The sequence below is a fragment of the Trachypithecus francoisi genome, unplaced genomic scaffold (genome assembly GCF_009764315.1).
Source record: "Trachypithecus francoisi isolate TF-2019V2 unplaced genomic scaffold, Tfra_2.0 Lachesis_group15, whole genome shotgun sequence".
In the NCBI taxonomy this organism is placed as follows: domain Eukaryota; kingdom Metazoa; phylum Chordata; class Mammalia; order Primates; family Cercopithecidae; genus Trachypithecus; species Trachypithecus francoisi.
In genome coordinates this window covers 53196087-53220245 of record NW_022681460.1, presented here as the reverse complement: position 1 = coordinate 53220245, position 24159 = coordinate 53196087, and the positions used below count along the sequence as shown (strand labels likewise).

At 39.8% G+C, this 24159-nt stretch overlaps 1 protein-coding gene across 1 annotated transcript; it reads right to left on the bottom strand.

Moving 5' to 3' along the window:
* Nucleotides 1–2622: 2622 nt before the first annotated feature.
* LOC117097187 (putative uncharacterized protein C6orf183) lies at nt 2623–23694 on the bottom strand. Its single transcript, XM_033234824.1, has 5 exons — nt 23441–23694; nt 21017–21174; nt 17104–17256; nt 14535–14636; nt 2623–2784 (listed from the first exon to the last, which is right to left on the bottom strand). The coding sequence occupies exons 2-5, from the start codon at nt 21167–21169 to the stop codon at nt 2767–2769; spliced, it is 426 nt and encodes a 141-aa protein (XP_033090715.1). The 5' UTR covers nt 21170–21174; nt 23441–23694; the 3' UTR covers nt 2623–2766.
* Between the last annotated feature and the right edge of the window lie 465 nt (nt 23695–24159).

The window sequence follows — 24159 nt, the reverse complement described above, 5'->3', positions numbered from 1 at the left end:
ATTCTCCTGCCTCAGCTTCCCGAGTAGCTGGGACTACAGGCGCCCACCACCATGCCCAGCTAATTTTTTGTATTTTTAGTAGAGACGGGGTTTTACCATGTTAGCCAGGATGGTCTCCATCTCCTGACCTCGTGATCCGCCCGTCTTGGCCTCCCAAAGTGCTGGGATTACAGGCGTGAGCCACAGCGCCCAGCCCTCTCTCATTGTTATTCATCTCCTCTCATCCCTTTATGAAACCCCAGAATCTAATTCCCCTTATTCTCTCACTCAAGGAGGAAAACAGATGTGTGTTGATGGTCCTCAGATGTTAATACCATAACTCCCCGGGTAAAGGATGATTATTACATCTGCATCAAGAGGTAAACTGTCCAAGGTTGGGCATGATGGCTCATGCCTGTTATACCAGCACTTTGGGAGGCTGAAATGGGTGGATCACTTGAGGTCAGGAGTTCGAGACCAGCCTGGCCAACATGGAGAAACCCCATCTCCACTGAAAATATGAAAATTAGCCAGAGGTGGTGGTGCATGCCTGTGGTCCCATCTACTCAGGTGGCTGAGGCATGAGAATTGCTTGAACCTGGGAGGCAGAGGTTGCAGTGAGCCGAGATCGCACCACTGCACTCCAGTCTGGGTGACAGAGTGAGACTCTGTCTCAGAAAAAAAAAAAAAAAAAGGTAAAAATAAAAATAAAAAGACGTAAACTGTCTAGGATCTTAGAAGCAAAGACATGGTTCCGAGACACTGGGATAGACTCTGCCTTCTCACTCCTTTCTCCCCTACCCTGTAGTCTCTATGTTTGGTTCAGGAACAGGAGAGTCAAATTTTTTTTAATGTCTCCTTGTTCGTGTAAGATCTTCCTGAATGGTGATACAAACTTCAGTTGTAAAATGGCAATGGGATACGAAAACTGTGGCTATTTTTTCAACTCTGGCAAGATGCTAGCCAAGGAGTGTGTCACTGGTAGTTGCATACTCTGTCAGGAAATTCAGGGGCCAGGGAGATCCATGCTGATATGTTGCCTCTGCTCCTGATCTGTGTGGCCAACTCATTTCTCATTTGATCTCTAGATCCTTGTTCAAACAAATGGTACAGTTATAAAAGGTGTGTGTGTGTGCGCTCCCAACTAATCCATAACTCACTGGATACCTTGAGGTCTCACTTTCCCCCATATCCAGCCTGGGATAATGAACTGTGACAGTGCTTCTTTCTCCAGCATTCTACCCAACTTCCCCACAACTTTGACTTTATGCAATTTTCAGGTACTCTACAATCATTTTAGGGGTGAAAGTAATAGAATTTATACAAAAGGGGCTCACTACAAATTCATAGCATTGTGTTTTACCAGGGGCCTCTTGACTATGCAGTCATTTGTGTATTTTCCTCTCACTGATGGTCCTGTGGCCTTTATCATAGCCATGCACTCCCTCACATGTAGCTCTTGCAGTTCGCTTCACTAATGCAGATGACCTCTGCCTCCTCCCTCTCTATGAGACAGCCAGGGCCAGTCAGGAGCACCCACATCTTACCTTTCTGCACCTAAAAATTCTGTGTATTCCATTCACCTCAAGGGAAGTGATGTCATTCTTGATTTCTCAAAATTACTCTTCCATCTGGTTTCCTCATCTCATCCCCTCCTCTTCCCCAGGGTCATCTGTTTCTCACATTTCCCTTTTCATATCTTCTGTCTCCTCTTCTCTACTGCTTCCTCACCTTAGACTATAAACATATTTGGGTCTTCCCAACTTAAATAGACAAATGACATGAAACTCTTCTTTTAGAGTGAAAAATAATAGCAGATGAAAGCTTCAAAAATGTTATGGTATCATTCTAAGGACAAGTATACACTAGCTTTGTGAACTTCTTTTCACTTCCAAACCTCATGCCTATCCTGTGCAGCAGCTACCTAACTGACTTCCTTGCCTCTAAACTCTCCCTCTTTCAGTCCAACTAACATTTTGCTGCCACATTAATTTCCTTTAAAATATGCCTTTGTATGAAATATTTTCCTTATAGGAAAAAGCACAGATTCCTTTGCCTGGAATGCATGAGCATTCACAACTAGCACCTCCCCTGACAAACAAACAAACAGCCTTTCTTTTCACTATATTTCCACATGAATCTTCCACTCAACTAAGCTGGCTCTGACTATATCACATCCAGTATCTCCTCAGCATGCTCTTCATGCTGTACCTCCTAGAATGCACTCGCTACTTTCTTCCCCACCACTTCCCTAAGTCCTATGCCTCCTTCAAATCCAGCCCAATTTCCTCTCCTTCAAGAGGCTTTCCTCAATAGAATCTACCCTTTGGGGACCACTTTCTAAATATGGTATTTAATAACTGTCCAGCTCATTGGGTGCTTAGCCCTTGGATGTACAGCCTTGCATTGGTATTTATTGGTTTAAGTATCTGTCCTCATAGGAACAACATCTTATGTTATACCTCTTTATATCTTTCTTTTTAATTAGCACTTAATCTTTCTTATAATGAAAATAAACCTGGCTAGATTATAGAGATTTTGGTGGGGAGGGTTTCAGAAAAACTACCAAAGTAAATGTCTAAGGGCTACACACAGGTTGCAAGTTGAATAAAAAGGCATTTTGGTTATTTCTTCCTGTAGTACCTGACAGAGGTTGATGTTGCTGTAAATATTCTCCCAGACTTGGTCATAGTCGCACTGATGCAAACCCTGAGAAGCCACAAAAGATGGATGATGTGGAGCCAGCATGACTGTCTTTGCAGCATGATCTTGGAGCACTTGCATTACTCACTCAGGGTTGGAAATCTCAGGTAGAATAGAGAAGAGAAGGCATGGTTATGAGAAGTATGTTCCCTTTTTCTCAGCAAGACTTTGGTCACATACACGTGAACAAGGAAGAAAGTCTAGGTGGGACTTTATTCAATTAAAAAAATAAAATTAAAGTCCAGCATCATGATTCCCCAAATATGCTTGTCCATTCAGCACTATAAGTATTCAAATATACATAGTAGCTCATTTAAAAATTTTGTGACAATCCCCTAAAGACAATAGCAGGTGGTATTCCCACAAGTGTTGTGGCATCAGTGAAAAGATAAACACCCATCAGCATTGGGTGCAAACTCTGTCAACTGTTAGGAAGCTTCTGGGCAATGGAGGAGGGGGCAGAAGTGTAGCACAAGAAGAGCACAAGCTTTATAAAGACACAGACCTGGGCTTGTATCTCTGCAGGAATCCTGACTTTTCCATGCAGAGCAGGGCAAGTCAACCTAACAAAAATGCTAATGATGTCTCTACCCAGAGTGCTGCAATAATGCCTACCATGTAGGAGGACCTCAATAAATGTCCCTTCTTCTCATCTGGAGGTAAAGAATTGAATAATAATCCCAGAACTGAATTCCTACTTAAGTGATACATATATACTATATCACTTTAATATCACAAAGAACCTCAAAGATCATTTATTTCTATCTCTATCAAAATCCCAAAGACATTTCTTGCAGATATAGAAAAATTCATCCTACAATTTATATGAAATCTCAAGGGACCCCAAATAGCTAAACAATTTTCCAAAAGAACAAAGTTGAAGAACTTACACTCCCTGAATTCAAAAACTATTACAAAGATATAGTAATCAAAACAGTATGGTACTGGCATAAAGAGAGACATGTAGATCAATGGAATACAGTAGAAAGCCTAGAAATAAACCCTCACATATATGGTTAAGGGTGCCAAGACCACTCAATGGGGAAAGGACAACATCTACAATATATGGTGTTGGGAAAACTGAATATCCACATGCAAAATAATAAAGTTTTATCCTTATATTATACCACATACAAATATTACTCAAAATAGATTAAAGATCTAAATGTAAGACCTAAAATTATGAAACTCTTAGAAGGAAACATAGGGGAAATGCTTCATGAAATTAAATTTGGCAACCATTTCTTGAATATAACACCAAAAGTCCAAGCAACAAAAGCAAAAATAGACAAATAGGATGACACCAAACTTAACAACTTTAGTGCAGCAAAGGATGCAAATCAATTGAAATGAAGAGTCAACCTACATAATGAGAGAAAAGATTTGCAAATTATATATCCAATATGTGACTAATAGCCAGAATACATAAAGAACTCCAGGCTGGGTGCAATGGTTCACACTTGTAATTCCAGCACTTTGGGAAGCCAAGGCAGGTGGATTGCTTGAGCCCAGGAGTTCAAGACCAGCCTGGGAAACATGGCAAAACCCCATCTCTACAAAAAAATACCAAAAAATTAGCCTGGTATAGTGGTGTGCCCCTGTAATCCCAGCTACTTGAGAGGCTAACATGGGAGGATCACTTGAGCCCAGGAGGAGGAGGTTGCAGTGAGCCAAGGTCACACCACTGCACTTCATCCTGGGTGACAGAGTGAGACCCTGTCTCAAAAAGAACTACAACTCAACAAGAAAAAAAAAATCAAATAAACTGATTTAAAAATAGGTAGTCAATTACAAAAAAAAAAAAAAAAGAAAGATGAAAGAAAAAATAAGCAAAGGATTTGAATAGATATTTATCTAAAGATGATATACAAATGGCTAAGAAGCATATAAAAGATGCTCAACATCACTAATCATCAGAGAAACTCAAATCAAAACCACAGTAAGATTTCACCTCACACCCATTAGAATGGCTGCTATTAAAAATCATAAAATAACCAGTGTTGGTGAAGATGTGGCAAAATTGGAACCTTTGTGCACAGTTGGTGGGACTGTAAAATGGTGCAAATGCTAAGGAAAACAGTATGGTGTTTCCAAATAAAATAAAATAAAATTAAATTAAATTACCATGCGATCCAGCAATTATACTTCTGGATATATATCCAAAAGAACTGAAAGCAAGATCTTGAAGAGGTATTTGCACATCCATGTTTATAGCAACATCATTGACAATATCCAAAAGGTAGAGGCAACCCAAATCCTCATATCAGATGAATAGATTTTTTTAAATGTGGTATATACTTACAAGGGAATGTTATTCAGCCTTAAAAAAAAGGAAGGAAATTCTGACACACACTACAACATGAATGAACCTTGAGGACATTATACTAAGTAAAATAAACCAAAAAGACAAATATTGCATGATTTCACTTATATGAGGTATCTAAAGTAGCCAAACATATAGAAAAAGAAAGTAGAATGGTGGTTGCCAGGAGCTGGTAGGAAGGAAAAATGAGAGTTGTTGTTTGATGGGTATAGAGTTTTAGTTTTGCAAGATGAAAACATCCTGGAGATATGTTGTAAAACACTATGAATGTATTCAATGCCACAATTACCATGTTCTTTTGGAGGTGTCATGTTTCCTTGTTTTTTTGCTTCTTGTATTCTTTTTTTTTTTTTTTTGAGATGGCGTTTCTGTCTTGTTGCCCAGGCTGGAGTGCAATGGCACGATCTCAGCTCACCACAACCTCTGCTTCCCAGGTTCAAGCAATTCTCCTGCCTTAGTCTCCCAAGTAGCTGGGATTACAGGCATGCACCACCTTGCCCGGCTAATTTTGTATTTTTAGTAGAGACATGGTTTCTCTATGTTGGTCAGGCTGGCCTTGAACTCCCAACCTCAGGTCATCCACCTATCTTGGCCTCCCAAAGTGTTGGGATTACAGGCGTGAGCCACCGCGCCCAGACGCTTCTTGTATTCTTACATTGATATCTGTGTATCTGGTGGAATGGGTGCCTCTTCCAATTTTATGGAGTAGCTTTTATAGGGATACATTTTCTGTATCCCTGAATTATATACAGTAAATATTCATTTAATGTCATCAATAGGTTCTTGGAAACCACAACTTTAAGCAAAACAATATAGAGCAGGTCCTCAAATAACATCATTTTATTCAATATCATTTTATTGTAATGTTGATGAGAAAAATTGCTGATTTTTCTCACACATTGTTTGGTTTAAAGTTGCAGTTTCCAAGAATCTATCAATGGTGTTCAGTGACGACATACTGTACTTAAAGATGGTTATGGTAAATTTTATGTTACTTTTTTTTTTTTTTAACCAAAATAAAAGTATCATTTAGGTGCAGGCTCCCCAGGGACCAATGACCGGCCCACCTGGTGCCTACAGCTGCCAGCAAACCCATCTCCTCCAGTGACAGAGCCACCATGTACTATACCAGTATCCCAGGAACCAACATCCAGCCTGACTGGTGCCTGCAACACCAACCCTGCAACCAGCAGAGATGCCATGCCCAGTGTGTGCCCTCCAGAACCTGAGAATTGGCCCTCTTGGTGGCCCTTATCCCAAGCAAAGCCATACCACTACTGCCTTCACAAATACCCAGAGCCTAGGCCGGTGACGTACTTGCAGACACCACTGACACTGAATACAGCCAAAGATATCACACAGAGACTACACTATTGTACCCGTCCAGAACCAAAACCAAAGCATCCTTACATAACCAACACTATAGGACACATCTACGGGGAAAATGTAGCCCTATAAAAGCTACCCCATAAAATTGGAAGAGGTACCCATTCCACTGACATGCAGATATCAGTATAATAATACAAGAAGGCCGGGCGCGGTGGCTCAAGCCTGTAATCCCAGCACTTTGGGAGGCCGAGACGGGCGGATCACGAGGTCAGGAGATCGAGACCATCCTGGCTAACACGGTGAAACCCCGCCTCTACTAAAAATACAAAAAAAACTAGCCGGGCGAGGTGGCGGCGCCTGTAGTCCCAGCTATTCGGGAGGCTGAGGCAGGAGAATGGCGTAAACCTGGGAGATGGAGCTTGCAGTGAGCTGAGATCCGGCCACTGCACTCCAGTCCAGGCGACAGAGCGAGACTCCGCCTCAAAAAAAAAAAAAAAAAAAAAAAATACAAGAAGCAAAAAAGCAAGGAAACTTGATCCCTCCAAAGGAAAATGGTAATTATCTAGCAACAGACCCCAAAGAAAAGGCAATCTATAAAATGCCTGGATAGGAATTCAAAATAATGATTTTAAGAAAACTCAGTGAGATACAAGAGAAAACAGACAGACAACTCAATAAAATCAGAAAAATAATTCATGATCTAAATGAAAAATCTGGCCAGGCATGGTGGCTTTTACCAGTAATCCCAGCACTTTGGGAGGCTGAGGTGGAAGGATTGCTTGAGCCAGGTGTTCAAGACCAGCTTGGGCAACATAGCGAGCTCTTGTCTCTACTAAAAATTTTTAAAAATTAGCTAGGTGTGGTAGTGCATGCCTGTAGTCCTAGCTCCTTGGGAGGCTGAGGTGGGAGGATCATTTGAGCCCAGAAGTTCAAGGCTGTAGTGACAGTTCTAATTGTGCCACTACACTCTAGCTTAAGTGACAAAGCAACTCTGTCTCAAAAACAAACAACTAATAAATAAATAAATAAGATATTCAATAGAGATCAATATAAAAAAGACCTAAACAGAAATCTTGGAGTTAAAGAATTCAGTGAATAACATAAGAAATACAACTGAGAAATTCAACAATAGACTAGATCAAGCAGAAGAAAAGTTTTCTGAACTTGAAGGTCTTTTGAAATAATCCAGCCAACCAAAAAAGAAAAAAATGAAGAAAGCTTAAAGGATTTATATAACAACATTAAGTAAACAAATATTCATTTTATGGGAATTCCAGAAGGAGAAGAGCAGGAACAAGGCATAGAAAACCTATATAATAAAATAATCACTGAAATCTTCCCAAGTCTTAGGAGAAATATGTATATTCATACCTAGTAAGCTCAAAGGTTCCCAAATTCAACCCAAAAAGCCCTCTCTGAGGCACATTTTAGTTAAACTGTCAAAAGTCAAAGACAAAGGAGAAAATTCTAAAAAAAGCAAGAGAAAAGTGTCAAGTTACATATCATGGAATCTCCGTCAGACTAACAGAGATTTCTCAGCAAAACCTTATGGGCCAGAAGAGAATAGGATGATATATTTAAAGTGTTGAAAGAATAGAAAAACTGCCAGTCAAGAGTACTATTCTTAGCAAAGTTAAACTTCAGAAATGAAGGCAAAATAAAGTTTTTCCCAGACAAGGAGAAAATGGGGAATTTATCACCACTAGACTGGCTTAACAAGAAATATAGAAGTCCTGCATCTGGAAGTGAAAGGACAATAACTACCCTCATGAAAACAGACAAAAGTATAAAAATCACTGATAGAGCAGATACACGTAAGAAAGAGAAAGAAATCAAATCTTTTTGCTACAGAAAACCACCAAACTGAAAATATAAACAAAAAGAAAGAAGAAAGGAACAAAGACTATATGAAACAACCAGGAAACCATGAACAAAATGACAGGAGTAAGCCTTCACCTATCAACAATAACCTTGAATGTAAACAGTTTAAATTCCCCAATTAAAAGACATAGACCGTCTGAATTGATTTTTTTAAATGATCCAACTATATGCTGCCTACAAGAAACTCACTTCATCTGTAAAGATATATAAACTAAAAAAAAAAAAAGGGATGGAAAAAAACATTCCATGCAAATGGAAGCCAAATGTGAGCAGGTGTAGCAATACTTACATCAGATAAAATAGATTTTAAGTCAAAAACAGTAAAAAGAGATAAAGGTCATTACATAATGATAAAGGGATCAATGAAAAGCAAGAGTATATAGTAATTATAAATATATATACACCCAACACCAGAGCACCCAGATATTTAAGCAAATATTATTAGATCTAAAGAGAGAGACAGACTCCAATACCATAATAGTTGATGCCTTCAACACCCCACACTCAGCATTCGAGAGATCATTTAGATGGAAATTCAACAAAGAAATACCAATCTTAAATTGCACTACAAACAAATGGACCTAATAGACATTTACAGAGCATTTTAACAAAATACACATTATTCTCATCTGCACCTGGAACATTCTCTAGGATAGACCATACGTTAGGCCACAAAACAAGACTCAAAAAATTTTTTAAAATAAAAATTATATTAAGTATCTTTTCAGACCTCAATGGGATAAAACTAGAAATCAATAACAAGAGAAACTTTGGGAATGGCATAAACTCATGGAAATTAAACAACATACTCCTGAATGACCAATGGGTCAATAAAGAAATTAAAAAGCAAATTTTAAAAAATTTATTGAAACTAATGAAAATAGAAACACAACATGCTGGCCAGGTGTGGTGGCTCACACCTGTGATCTCAGCACTTTGGGAGGCCGAGGCCAGTGGATCACCTGAGGTCGGGAGTTCAAGACCAGCCTGGCCAACATGCAGAAACCTCGTCTCTACTAAAAATATAAATTTAGCCAGGTGTGGAGGCAGGCACCTGTAACCCCAGTAACTCAGGAGGCTGAGGCAGGAGAATTGCTTGAACCTGGGAGGTGGAGATTACAGTGAGCCAGGATCATGCCACTGCCCTCCAGCCTGGATGACAGAGTGAGACTCCGTCTGAAGAAAAGAAAAGAAACATAACATACAAAAACCTATAGGATACAGCAAAAGCAGTATAAGAGGGAAGTTTATAGCAATAAACACCTACGCCAAAAAGTAGTAAATTTTGAAATTAACAACCTACTGATGCACCTCAAGGAACTAAAGAAGCAAGAACAAACCAAATCCAATATAACTAGAAGGGAATACATAATAAAAATCAGGGCAGAAATAAATTAAAAACTAAAAACAATACAAAAGATCAATGAAACACAAAGCTGACTTTTTAAAAAGATAAAATTGAAAAACCATTAGCTAGACTACCTAACAATCAAAGATCTGAATAAATCAAATTAAAAATGAAAGAGGAGACATTAAAACTGATACCACAGAAATACAAGAATCAGGTTGGGTGCGGTGGCTCACACCTGTAATCCCAGCACTTTGGGAGGCTGAGGCAGGTGGATCAACTGAGGTCAAGAATTCGAGGGCAGCCTAACCAACATGGAGAAACCCCATCTCCACTAAAAATACAAAATTAGCTGGGCATGGTGGTGGGTGCCTGTAATCCCAGCTACTTGGGAGACTGAGGCAGGAGAATCACTTGAACCCAGGAGGCAGAGGTTGTGGAGAACGGAGATTGTGCCATTGCACTCCAACCTGGGAAACAAGAGGGAAACTCCGTCTCAAAAAAAAAAAAAAAAAAACAAGAACCATTAAAGACTACTATAAACAACTCTATACCAACAAATTGGAAAACCTAGAGGAAATGGGTAAACTCCTGGACACATGCAACCTATCAAGATTGAACCAGGAAGAAGTAGAAAACCTCAACAGACCAATAACAAGGAACACAACTGCATCAGTAACAAAAAGTCTCTCAACAAAGAAAAACCAAGAACTGGATGATTTCATTGCCAAATCCACCAAACTTTTAAAGAATTAATGTGGATTCTTCTCATACTGTTCCAAAAACATGAAAAGGAGGGAATTCTTCAAAATTCATTCTACAAGGCCAATATTACCCGAATAAAAAATACAGACAAGGACAGAACAAAAAAAAAAAAAAAAAAAGAAAACTACAGGCTAATATTCCTGATGAACACAGATGCAAAAATCTTCAACAAAACAGTAGTAAACCAAATCCAACAGTACACCAAAAAGATTAATACACCATGATCAAGTGAGATTTATCCCAGGGATCCAAGGATGATTCAATATACACAAATCAATAAACATGATACATCACACAAAGAGAATAAAGAACAAAAATACATGATCATTTCAATAGGCACAGAAAAAGCATTTGATAAAATTCAACATCCCTTCATGATAAAAACTCTCAACAAATTAGGCATAGAAGAAATTTACCTCAGCACTATAAAGTCTACATATGACAAACCTACAGCTAACATTATGAGGAAAAGTTGAAAGCTTTTCCTCTAATAGCTGGAACGATATAAAGGTGCCTACTTTCCCCACTACAATTTGACACTGTACTAGAAGTCCTGGCCAGAGCAACTAGGCAAAATTAAAAACAAAGGGCATTCAAATTGGAAAAAAAGGAAGTCAAATTGTCTTTTTGAAGACAATGTGATCTCATTTGTGGAAAAACCTAAAGACTCTGCCAAAAACTCTTAGAACTGACAGACAAATTCAGTAAAATTTCAGGATACGAAATCAACATACAAAAATTATTAGCATTTCTATACACCAATAACAAACTAGCTGAAAAAGAAACCAAGAAAGCAATTACATTTTCAATAGCTATAAAAAATAATATGTAGGAATAAAACTAACCAAGAAGGTGAAAGATCTCCACAATAAAAACTATGAAGTACCAATGAAAGAAATGGAAGAAGACACAAAAAAAATGGAAAGAAATATCATGTTCATGGATTGAAAAGATTAATATAGCCGGGCGCGGTGGCTCAAGCCTGTAATCCCAGCACTTTGGGAGGCCGAGACGGGCGGATCACGAGGTCAGGAGATCGACACCATCCTGGCTAACACGGTGAAACCCCGTCTCTACTAAAAATACAAAAACTAGCCGGGCGAGGTGGCGGCGCCTGTAGTCCCAGCTACTCGGAAGGCTGAGGCAGGAGAATGGCGTGAACCCGGGAGGCGGAGCTTGCAGTGAGCTGAGATCTGGCCACTGCACTCCAGTCCGGGCGACAGAGCAAGACTCCGCCTCAAAAAAAAAAAAAAAAAAAAAGAAAAGAAAAGATTAATATAGCTAAAAAAGACCATACCCAAATTGATCCACAGATTCAAAGCAATCCCTATCAAAACACCACTGATGTTCTTCACAGAAATAGAAAAAATAATCCTAAAATGTGTATGGAACCATAAAAGACCCAAACAAACAAAGTAATCCTGACTAAAAAGGACAAAGCTGGTGGCATCACATTATCTGACTTCAAAATACACTGTAAATATACTGTAACTAAAGCAGCATGGTACTGGCATAAAAACAGGTACATGGATCAATGAAACAGAGTAGAGAACCCAGAAATAAATTCACATATTTATAGCCAACCGATTTTTAACAAAGGCACCAAAAATATACATTGGGGAAAGAACAGTCTCTTCAGTAAATGGTGCTGGATAAACTGGATATCTGGATATGCAGAAAAATGAAACAAGACCCTTATCTCTCACCATATACAAAATTCAACTCAAAATGGACTAAAGATTTAAATATAAGACTCTGAACTATAAAACTATTAGAAGAAACTAAAAGGAGAAACACTTCAGGACATTGGTCTGGGAAAAGATTTTAAGGATATAATCTCCAAAGCATAGACAACAAAAGCAAAAATAGACAAGTGGGATTATATCAAATTAAATACACAAACACACACACACACACAAATAATCTGATTTAAAGATGGGAAAATGATCCTGAATGAATATTTCTCAAAAGAAAGCATTCAAATGACCAAGAAGTATATGAAAAAATGCTCAACATTACTAATCATCAAATGCAAATCAAAAACCACAGTTTGATATAATCTCATTTCAGTTAGAATGGCTATTAACAAAAAGACAAAAAAAAATCAAATGCTGGCAAAGATGCAGAGAAAAGACAACTCTTATACACTGTTGGACTTATAAATTACCATAGCCATTATTGAAAAAAGTATGGAGGTCCCTCTAAAACCTATAACTAGAACTACCACATGATCCAGCAATCTCACTATGGGGTATAAATTTTTAAAAAAGGAAATCAGTATGTTGAACAGATATCTGTACTCCCATGTTTATTGCAGCCCTATTCACAATAACCAAGATAAAAGTATCCATTAACAGATGAATGGATAAAGAAAATGTGTTACCCAATGGAATACTATTTGGCCATAAAAAGAATGAGATCTTGACATTTGCAACAACACTGATGAGCTTGGAGGACTTTATGTTAAGTGAAATAAGCCAGGCACTGAAAGGTAAATACATGTTCTTACTTATCTTCTCCACATGTTCTTACTCATTTTCAGAAGCTAAAAAAGTTGATTTCATAGAAGTAGAAAGTAGAATAGCGATTATTAAGGCTCAGAGGGTGGGGGTGGGATAGGGAGAGATTGTTTAAAGGATAGAAAATTATCAGTAGACGGGGAAAATAAGTTATTGTGTTCCATAGCACTGCAAGGTGACTATAGTTAACAATAATTTATTGTATATTTTCAAATAGCTAGAAAAGGGGATTTTGAATGTTCCCAGGGCAAATAAATAATAGATGCTTGAGAAGATGGATATACTAGTTACCTTGACTTGATAATTATATATTATATGTATCAAAATATCACTCTGTACCCCATAATTATGTACAATTTTTGTCAATTAAAATATTTTAAAAGATAATTTAGTTTAATATTTTGTTTCACAAATAAAGAAGCTAAGGCTAAAGGAGGTTACATGACTAGACAAATATCACACAGAGAGTTGGTGTTAAAACTGGACTAAAGGCCAGGCGTGGTGGCTCAAGCCTGTAATCCCAGCACTTCGGGAGGCCGAGACGGGCGGATCACGAGGTCAGGAGGTCGAGACCATCCTGACTAACATGGTGAAACCCCGTCTCTACTAAAAAAAATACAAAAAACTAGCCGGGCGAGGTGGCGGGCGCCTGTAGTCCCAGCTACTCGGGAGGCTGAGGCAGGAGAATGGCATAAACCCCGGAGGTGGAGCTTGCAGTGAGCTGAGATCCGGCCACTGCACTCCAGCCTGGGCAACAGAGCGAGACTCCGTCTCAAAAAAAAAAAAAAAAAAAAAACTGGACTAAAATCCAGTTTTTTGGGTTTTGTTGTTGTTGTTGTTGTTGTTGTTGTTTGTTGTTGTTTAAGACAGAGTCCCATGCTCTCACCCAGGCTGGAGTGCAGTGATGCAATCATAGCTCATTGCAACCTTGACCTCCTGAGCTCAAGCAATCCTCCACCTCAGCCTCCCGAGTAGCTGGGACTACAGGTGTATTTCACCACATCTGGCTAATTTTTTAAAAAAAGAATTTGTAGAGACAGAGTCTCTTTTTGTTGCCTACGCTGGTCTTGAACTCCTGGGCTCAAACAATCCTCCTGCCTTGGCCTCCCAAAGTGCTGGTATTACAGAGTCACTGTGCCTGGCCCTAAAGTCCAGCTTTTTGACAATTTTTTATTCTCTACTGAAAGCTAACAAGATTTTGAAAGTGTGGCAATTAGATTAGAAAGTTTCAAATAAGGCCGGGTGCAGTGGCTCACACCTGTAATCCTACCATTTTGGGAGGCCGAGGTGGGCGGATCACTTGAGGTCAGGAGTTTGAGACCAGCCTAGCCAACATGGTGAAACCCCTGTCTCTACTAAAAACACAAAAATTAGCTGGGCATGGTGGTGCATGCCTATAATCCCAGCTGCTAGGGAGGCTGAGGCAGGAGAATTGCTTGAACCTGGGAGGCAGAGGTTGCAGTGAGCTGAGATCATGCTACTGCACTCCAGCCTGGGTGACAGAGCAAGACTCTGTCTCAAAAAAAAAAAAAAAAGAAAAGAAAAGAAAAAAGAAAAGAGAAAGTTTCAAATAAAGCTGTTGTAGTGAATCCATGCCAACATTTTTTAAAAGGGAAAGAAAATTCCATATTTTGTGAATGATTTTAGCAAAAATCTTATCTATAAGGAAACATAGTTATTTTCTCACCTTCAAAAATTTTGCTTGGAGTTGCAATAATGCATCTGTTCTTCTCCATTCTTTTAATTTAGTCAAAAGCTTCCTTTGCCATGGATCACATTTTGGCTTGATCTAGTGGACAAACACGTTCACACAAAGTTACAACATAACAGAATGATTCTCAATAAAAGTTGCAAGCAAAGAGATTCAAGGACCTTCTGAAATGGTATCTGGCTTTGGTGCTAGGTTGGCTAGGACAAGTGAGCTTTTGGAAAGGGTCTTCATGGGTTCACAGATCCATTGAAGGAGACAGCAGCACCAGTTCCTGTTGGTGCCTGGCCTATAAGATGCAGTAGATCCATCTGGGATGACACCATAACATCCACAAGCAGCAGGAACCCTAAATCCATCAGAGTTGGTCATTGCACTTTATTTACAGGGCAAAAGAAGTTCACCCACAGACTCCTTGTGACTCCACATTTAAAACATCTTTCATATTAATAAACTGTATTTCAAAAGTAAGTTCTGTTGCTGTAAATACCATTAACACTCAAATTTATATCTCAGCCCTAAACTCCAGCCTATTATATCCAACTACTCCTTTGATATCTATTCTTGGATATCAAGTGTAACCATCTAAAACAGAAAATCCAGCTTCCCTTACATGGACTACCTTGTTCCTCAAGCACTAAATGGACTTAGGAGCAATCTTTGATTTCTCTCAGTCCATCTTTATTTACTCGTATGGTCTGAATGTGTTCTTCTAAAATTTAAATGTTGAAACCTAACCCCCAAGGTAATAGAATTTGGGGATGTGATTAGATCATGATGGTAGAGCCCTCATGAGCAGTATTCAAGCCCTTACAAAAGAGGCCTGAGGGACTTTGGCTTTTTTCTTCCACCGTGTGAGGATATGGGGAGAAGTCAGAAGTCTATAGCCTGGAAGAGGACCTTCCAGAACTTGACCATGCTGGCCCCCTGATCTTGGACTTCCCAGTCTCCAGAACTGTGAGAAATATATTTCTGTTCTTTATAAGCTACCCAGTTTATGGTATTTTGTTAAAGCAGCCTGAATAGACTAAAACAATCATACAAGATTTATTTTATTTTTTGAGATGGAGTCTCACTCTGTCGCTAGGCTGGAGTGCAGTGGCACAATCTCGGCTCACTGCAACCTCCACCTCCCGGGTTCAAGTGATTCTCCTGCCTCCTGCCTGTAGCTGGGACTACAGGCATGCACCACCACACACCCAGCTAATTTTTGTTTTTGTTTTTTGTTTTTTTAGTAGAGAGGGGGTTTTACCATGTTGGCCAGGATGGTCTCAATCTCTTGACCTCATGATCCGCCCACCTTGGCCTCCCAAAGTGCTGGGATTACAGGCACGAGCCACCGCGCCTGGCCCAGATTTTTCTTTTCTTCATAATACAATCAATCCTTGTTGTTTGTGGATTCCACATTTGTGATTTTGCCTACTATCTAACATTTTTTGTGACCCAAAACTCAATACTAGTGGAGCTTTCATAGTCACTCATAGGCGTGTGCAGGGTAGTGAAAATTTGTGTCACCCTATAGGCATATTCTCAACTCAATTTGAACAAGGCAACACTGTCTTCTTGTTTCTGCTTGCATATTACAAACAAGGATCCTTTTCGTGGTCCGTTTAGTGCCACATTCTTCACATTTTTGTGCTTTTTGGTGGTCATTTTACTGTTGAAAATGGTCTCTCCATGGGTAGTGCCAAAGTAATGTCTAATGTTTCTAAGCATATGAAGGCTGTGTGAGGTGCCTTTTGGAAAAACTACACGTGTTAGATAAGCTTCATTCAGGCACGAATTATAGTGCTGTTAGTCATTAGTTCAATGTTAATGAATCAACAATATATTTTAAATAAGATGTCATTAAAAAGAAACACACGTAAAACAGTTATGTATTGATGAGTGTTCCAATGAGAGGTTCACAGGAACTAACTCTATTTCCCCTAGGGGTGATTCAATGTTTGCTAACTCAGTGTTCATGGTGACTTTCCAGAGCAAAACTACCTTGAATAACAGGAACTGACCATAGTTAGCACTACCTAAAATCATCTTATTTAGTTTGCTTACTTGCATATTGTTTGTGAATTGTGTATCTCCAGCATGAAGGGCCATACTTGATATACAATATGTACCAAATAAATAGTTTTTGACTCAACGGTTGGATTTACACAAGTCAATCACACCCTTGGATAGTAAGCTTAGCTCTTGCCAAGTATCTGAGATCATTAGTAATAAGCAGGGAGTTTGGGCCCATTAGAGTGGGGTACAGGCATCTGGAAAACCTTCAGGGAAGGGAGATCAGCATAGCAAACTTCGACACAGAGCCAAGGCAGGCAAAGAGCTGGAAGAGTGTGGCACATAAGGCCAGGTTCTCTGAGTTGCCTCAACTGAGGACACGGAAGCGTCTCCCCTAGTCAAAGAGGACAGTTTGCTGAGGGCACTAAGGAGAGAGGACAACAGGGACCACATAAACCTGGTGCTGCCAGGTTGCCTAGCCTGCTTAGATGACACTGTGACACTGCTGACATCACTGATAGATGACTATCACCACGAGTCTCCTTACCTTTATGAAGGAAATCCAATTGGCTCTCTTTTTCAGGGTCATTCTGGGTCCTGCCAAACCCAAATTATCTGCTTTAGCTATTCCAGCTTCATAGTCTGGAAACATTTGCAATCTCTGTTGCTCCATGAAGATGCTTTGAAATTTTTGGGAAACCTAAACAGGATGAAGTGAGAAGTGGAACCCAGAAAAAAAAAGTCTCAGAGAGTGGGCAATTTCAAAAACAGCTACTGATTGTCTTTGAAATAGCCTTGGAATCAAACTAATTTATAAAACATGACTCTGTGACAGTGACAAGACCTTAAATGGGTATACCTGTGTGGCACACGTTCTCAGTCAGCTCATTACCATAATTGTGTGTATTACCTGTTCTGAATGTCTGTTCCAGTGATTGGAAATATATTAATGTATTTATTTATATATATTTTGAACTGGAACCTAAATATAAGTGAGAAGTAAATTGTCTACCTTTGGAAATGCATTCACTTTTTCCGACCACCCAATAAACTATTATAGACTATCTAAGGATTAATTAAATCCTGCTCTCAGAGGCCTGACAAGGATGTGGCTAGAGAGGAGTCCAGATGCTAGAACCTGTTAAACTCTTTAAGGCATCTCAACCTATTCCTTTCATAGCTTACTTTCAGACTGAGGCTACAAGTGCTTTCTACGACATCGATTCCTACTGTCAAAATGCTGAACATTCCTTCTTCCTCCTCCAGGGTGGGCCCCTGTGGTGGCACCTTTATCATTGTACTTGCCATGTTGTGTCAGGATTTCCTCACTACATGGTGAGCCCTATTCAGGGTATAGACTATGAATGTCAAGAATTCACCACAAGGTGGTGGCCACACAACAACGTGAGTGTACTTAATGCCACTGAACTGAACACTTACAATGGCTAAAATGGTAAATTTTGTTATGTTATTTTACCACTCATGCGTGCACATGTACACACACAGTAAGAACCTACCACAGTGCTGACACATACTAGGGCGTCAACAAAGGTTTCTGGAATGAGTGAACAAATTTGTGAGTCACAGAGCTGAAGATTCTTCTAGTAATAACGCTGCTACCTCTGAGGTTGTGCTATCCAATGCTGTTGCCCCTAGCCACATGTGGCTGTTTAACATTATTAATTAATTAGAATTAAATAAAATTTGAAATCTTGTTCTTCAGTCGCGCTAACCACATTCCAAGTGCTCAGATAACTACTAGTGTATGTCACTAGTGGTTAACATGGGACAGTGCAAAGGCAGAACACATCCATCGCTTCCGTAAGTTCAGTGAGATAGTGCTGGCCTATGACTGGGTCGGCAAACTTCTTAAAGGGCCAGATCGTAGGTATTTTAGCCTTTACTGACCACAAGGTCTCTGTCACAACTACTCAAGTCTGCTGTAGTAGTGTGAAAGCAGCCATAGAAAATACATACATGAATAGGCATGGCTGTTGCTAGGGTCTGAATGTTTGTGTCCCCACAAGATTCATGTGTTGAAATCCTAAACCCAAAGTGATGGTATCAGGAGATGGGAATTTGGGGAGGTGATTGGGTCATGAAGGTTAAGTCTTCACGAATAGGATTAGTGCCCTTATAAAAGAAGCCTGAGAGACTCTTGCCTTCTACCATGTGCGGACACAGCAAGAAGGCACCACCTATGAGCCAGAAAGTGGACCCTTGCCAGACATCAGACTACCTTGACCTTGAACTTTCCAGCCTCCAGAACTGTAAGAAATACATTTCTGTTGTTTAGAAGCCACTCCGTTTATGGTATTTTGCTAGAGCAGCCTGAATGAACCTAAGACCGCTGTATTCCAAAACAACTTTATTTTAAGAAAACAGGCGAGGGCTGTAGTTTGCTGACCCTGCTCTCAGGCATTAGAGTCTCAGAATAAACAGCACCTAAACATAGGAACTCTTCCTAGGCAAAAAAGTTGATGTAATATGATTGGTTATCTTGGAACACAATTAGTATTTCACCTAATACTGTTGTAAGAAAATTAAAAGTGGAAATTATCACTGTAAAAAGGAGACAAGCTGCTTTTTGGGAACAACATGGCTTTGTTGGAGTGCTCCGCCAGGCTTGTGTTCTCTCGTTTATCATTAATAACGGTCTCCCGGGCTATAATTAACCTTTTTGTTTTTGGTTCTTCTTAAACACCATCATATTCTGATTCTGTGTTTCGCCTATCATAATCCTTGATGATAATAAGGGTGAGGACACTCCCACAGAAACACTCTGCTGGAGATAGTGCTGCTGGTGGCATGAAAAGAAAGGCAAAAGCTAAACATCATCACCTTCAAGGAAACAAGAGGACATGTGATACCACTGGTTCCAGTGAGCTTAAAGAGGCTGTCTGTGTTACATACTAATAAAAATCATCCTGGGCCAGGAGCAGTGGCTCATCATGCCTGTAATCCCAGCTCTTTGGGAGGCCGAGGCGGGAGGATCACTTGAGGTCTGGAGTTCAAGACCAGCCTGGCCAATGTAGTAAAACCCTGTCTCTACTAAAAATACAAAAATTAGCTGGGCGTGGTGGCACATGCCTGTAATCCTAGACACTCGGGAGGCTGAGGCAGGATAATTGCTTGAACCTGGAAGGTGGAGGTTGCAGTGAGCTGAGATTGCACCACTGTTCTCCAGCCTAGGTGACAGATTGAGACTCTGCCTAAAAACAAAACAAAACAAAACACCCCCCTCTACACACACACACACAAAATCCTGGTAAAATTATGCTGGAACAAATGGAAATGCAAGTGAAATTTCAAACTCAAGCAAATGGTGATAGCGCAGACAGTAGCTTACTTCTTACATAAAGAGCATTCAAAACTATTCAGATCTTATTTTTACCTGTTTGGATCCATCAGTTTCTTATTTTTACCTAGCAAATATGTATACTTGCAAATAATATACAGCTAGAGCTAGAAAAATCTTTATTGTTGAAATTTTTGTTATTATAAATCTGAAGCTTGGCCAGGTGCAGTGGCTCATGCCAGTAATCCCAGCACTTTGGGAGGCCAAGGCGGGCAGATCACCTGAGGCCAGTAGTTCAAGACCAGCCTGGCCAATATGGCAACCCCATCTTTACCAAAAATACAAAAATTAGCCAGGCATGGCTGAGGCAGGAGAATCTCTTGGACCCAGGAGGCAGAGATTGCATTGAGCTGAGATTGCACCACTGCACTCCAGCCTGGGTGACAGAACAAGACTCCATCTCAAGAAAATATTTTTTAAAATCTGAAGCTATCTACCCATAGTCCTATTCTCTTTGAAACAAGTTTTGTTTGTTTGTTTGTTTGTTTGTTTGTTTGAGACAGGTTCTCACTATGCTGCCCATCCTGGGCTCAAGTGATCCCCTGCTTCAGCCTCCCAAAGTGCTGGGATTACAGACATGAACCACCATGCCCAGCCCCCTTTGAAACAAGTTTTAACATAGCTTTTGATAATATGAGTTGTCTTCATTTCAGGAAGTACAACACTGTGTTATAGCAGAGAAGATTGCATGACTTTAAACATCACTACACAAGGTACCCTCTATTAAATATAAAACATTTTGTCAATAAGGAAAGCTATTGCAATACATTTTGAGACTTGGAGGGCTTTTTTGCCCTCCAATTGACAACCTGCCAAGCAAATTTGCCAAATATTTACATCATCTACTATAGACTGTACACTACTTTTGCTTTAAGCTCTGCAGAAAAACAAGTCCTGAAATCCTTCTGGGTTCACTATTTGAGTCCCATTACTCTTACAGAGGAAACTTTTCCTAACTGCTAATCAAAACTGCACCTATTACTACTTTATATGATCACTCTCGAAACAATTGTTGGTAGTAAAAGGTGCAACTCTGTGGCAAATAGCAGTGCTTTCTTTCATGAACACCTATATTTGTATAAAGAAGGAGTATATCAAATACCAAGGAAAAAAGTTCCATTTCCTTAGCAGAGTCCCATAGCTCTTCCACGTCATATGGGATATCGAAATGGGAGAGCAGGAGCTTCAGCTGAGGTTTCAGTTCTCCTGTTTCTGTTGTGTGTTGGGGGAGGACAAAAGCAGCTTCTGTCCTCATTGGCCCTGAGGAAAACCAAAATCAAGAGCATTAAGACCAGTGAATACTGTCAGGGAGAGAAAATGGAGAGTCCTTTGAGACAGCTAGAAGTAGGAGCTCCTCTACTGACGGGATGACCATTCTGCTCCTTTGTCAACATTTTCTGCCGCAATTTACAGTCTGCACCCTACTTGGCCAGGTGGATCTGACAAATTCTTGGAGCTGGGCTTTTGTAGGAGGCAGCAAGGACTCCTTGCCATCTCACAGCCTACAGGAGAAACCCAACAGACCTTTTGGGGAATGACTTGGAGCAGAATTGTCTATTTTGTGGTAAATGAAGAACATTATTTATAAATTTATCCAACAAATTAGAAGAAGGTGAGAGCCTTCAGCTGCTTTCACATAGCTAGCTCCTCCTCATCTCTAAGGACCCAGTTTGAACTCCCCTCCTTCAAGAAGCCTTCTCAGATGCCCCACAGCTGGGGTTGGCTACCTTTCCCAGGCACTCCCAGGATACTCTGTGCATCCAAGCAAGAATGTCACTCAGAGTAGAAATCTTATCAGGTTTCTTAGTCATCTATAACACAAGGTAAGGGCAGGAAAACTGCATTAATTTTATTCAGATGAAGAAATTATTTTAGATTTGTGTAATATGAAAACTGGAAGGAGCCTTAGAGATCACTGATTCTGAAAGGTGTATTATGGAGATGACCAAATTGAGGGCCAAGGAGATGAAATTCAGGCCCACAGTGAGGCCAGGACAGGAACAAGCCTAGAGCCCAGTACTGCTGACTTTAAGTCCATTTTTTTCTCTCATTCTTAACTTGCTAATTATAAAGACAGAGATTAAAACATGTCTTAAAAAGTGTTTGTTATTTTTTCTCATCTGAAAATGTTAAATTAAGACTTGTCAATTAAGAAGATAAAACCTTTTGGAATATAGAACAATTTTTAGCAAGATCACGGGACAATCAGCATAAGTCTAAAATTACAATCTTCTTTGCTCCACATTACCCGAGGGGAAAGAAGACTAATTTCTTACCAGAAATGCTGGTATCCACAGGGTCAGGAGACGCAGAACCCTGAATGTCAGGGTCAATGTCATTGACACAGACCTTTTCATTTTTCTGACCAACTTCAGCGACTTGATTGACAGCTACACTTAGCACTTTGGAGATGGGCAAATACTGAAGGGCCTACAGAAGGGCAAGACCAAGAGGCCAAACATCAACACAGTTCTCACAGAAGCTTCCAGACTCAGGTTCAGGAGCAGCCCTTTGCTTTGGGAGAGAAGAACAGAAGTAGAGGTGGAGCCTCAGTAACCTGCCCAATGATGAGGGGCTACATTTGGAGCTCGGAGATCTAGTACTGTTACTGACTCTGAGTGGCCTTAACCTCCAAACAGATCTACTTTGATCAAGGATCCAAAATGGACAAGGCACTTGTGAGGTGCTAGGGATACAAAGAGGAATAAGACAGGATACAACCTCAAAGAGCTCATGGTTTACTAGAAGACCCAGACTTACAAGCAGATCATTATAACACCATGTGACTGGTGAGAAATGTATCAGAGGCAGAGCCCATAGTGGCTGGCTGGGTGTGGGGAAAGGATGAAGCCAGGTTTCTGATTTGGGCAATTCCGTGGATGACGGTGTCTCTGAGCTAAGGCAAAGAGAAGTAGGGAAAGATGTGTGTAGAAAAACAATAATCTTTCCAAAATGGAAATGTGATCATGTTACTCCTTTCTGACGCCTCTAGCCTGACTTAGGGCCTCTCTGTGACTCTCTTTACCCTATGCTTATACTTATCCTATGCTTTGTTACTCCATTGTATTTCAGTTGAATATTTACTTACCCATCTTCCTACTAGCTGAGGACCCAGTTACTTTTCAGCAAAGGCCGTTTCTTTGCTGCATGCCTAGGACAAGTACCTGGCACATATTAGACCCTCATTAAACATTACCTAATATTTAAAAAGTGGATCTAAATCAGAGAGCATAAATCCTGAACAAGATGATGAAGACAAGAACTTACAGATTGAATATGAAAGAGTACAACAGAGACATCTTTGAGAAAGCTAAATTAATTATTTCAGTAGAATAAAGTTACAAAAGAGAAAGATGTCTAAGGTTTCAAAGAGAAATCCAGTGACCCCATTATGTTTCTGTCATTTGTAGGGCAGGTGGAGTCCTGAAACAGTGACAATCTAAAACTAAGTGACAGATGTGAGAAAACAATGTACTGATCATCACTGGAAGGGTGCCATGTCATCACATCTCTGTGCTTCACATACCTGCAGGTACTGGTGAACAGTCCTGAGAGACTGCAGGTGGCACACTAACCACTTTGTGTAAATAGTCAGATCTTCCTGTGTCACTAAGTTAGGAGGATTGTTTTTCCCACGAGGAAGTTTTCTCCAGCAACAGACAATCTTTCAGCTCTCTGAAGGGCATCGTTGTACTCTTGCATAATGTAGCCAACTTGTTTCTGTTTAAGAGAGATACAAAGATAGAACTCCGTTATTTGCAAGCCTTATGCTCTGTATCATTTGCTTCCAAGCATAGGGTAATGTTTTGGGTCTAAATAAAGGGGTTCTTTGAATCCCAAAGTTCTTCCATATTCTGAATTTGACTTATAAGGGCAGTGGTCATATTCTTAGGACTTTGAAGGAGACAGACTCTAAGCAAAGAGTCAGTGCATAGGGATACTTATAACTGGAGTCAGCTTCTGAACTTTTTACCTAAAGCTGAGGAAGCTAAGTCTGTGAAGAAAAATACATTTCCTCTCATATAAAACTTCCTTCAAATCTTATTCTTAAGAACAGTTTACCTTTACCATTACCTTCTGCCATTGGTAGAAGAGGCGAGAAGGCACATCCATTAGTTTCTTTTCTATCTTTAGCTGTGACTTTTAAAAAACTGACAAGCTTATTGGCCATTTTGTTTCAACATAAAAAATAGCCCAGAGGTTCTGTTCATAGACTTCCTACCTTGTAAAGAGGATAAAGTTGCT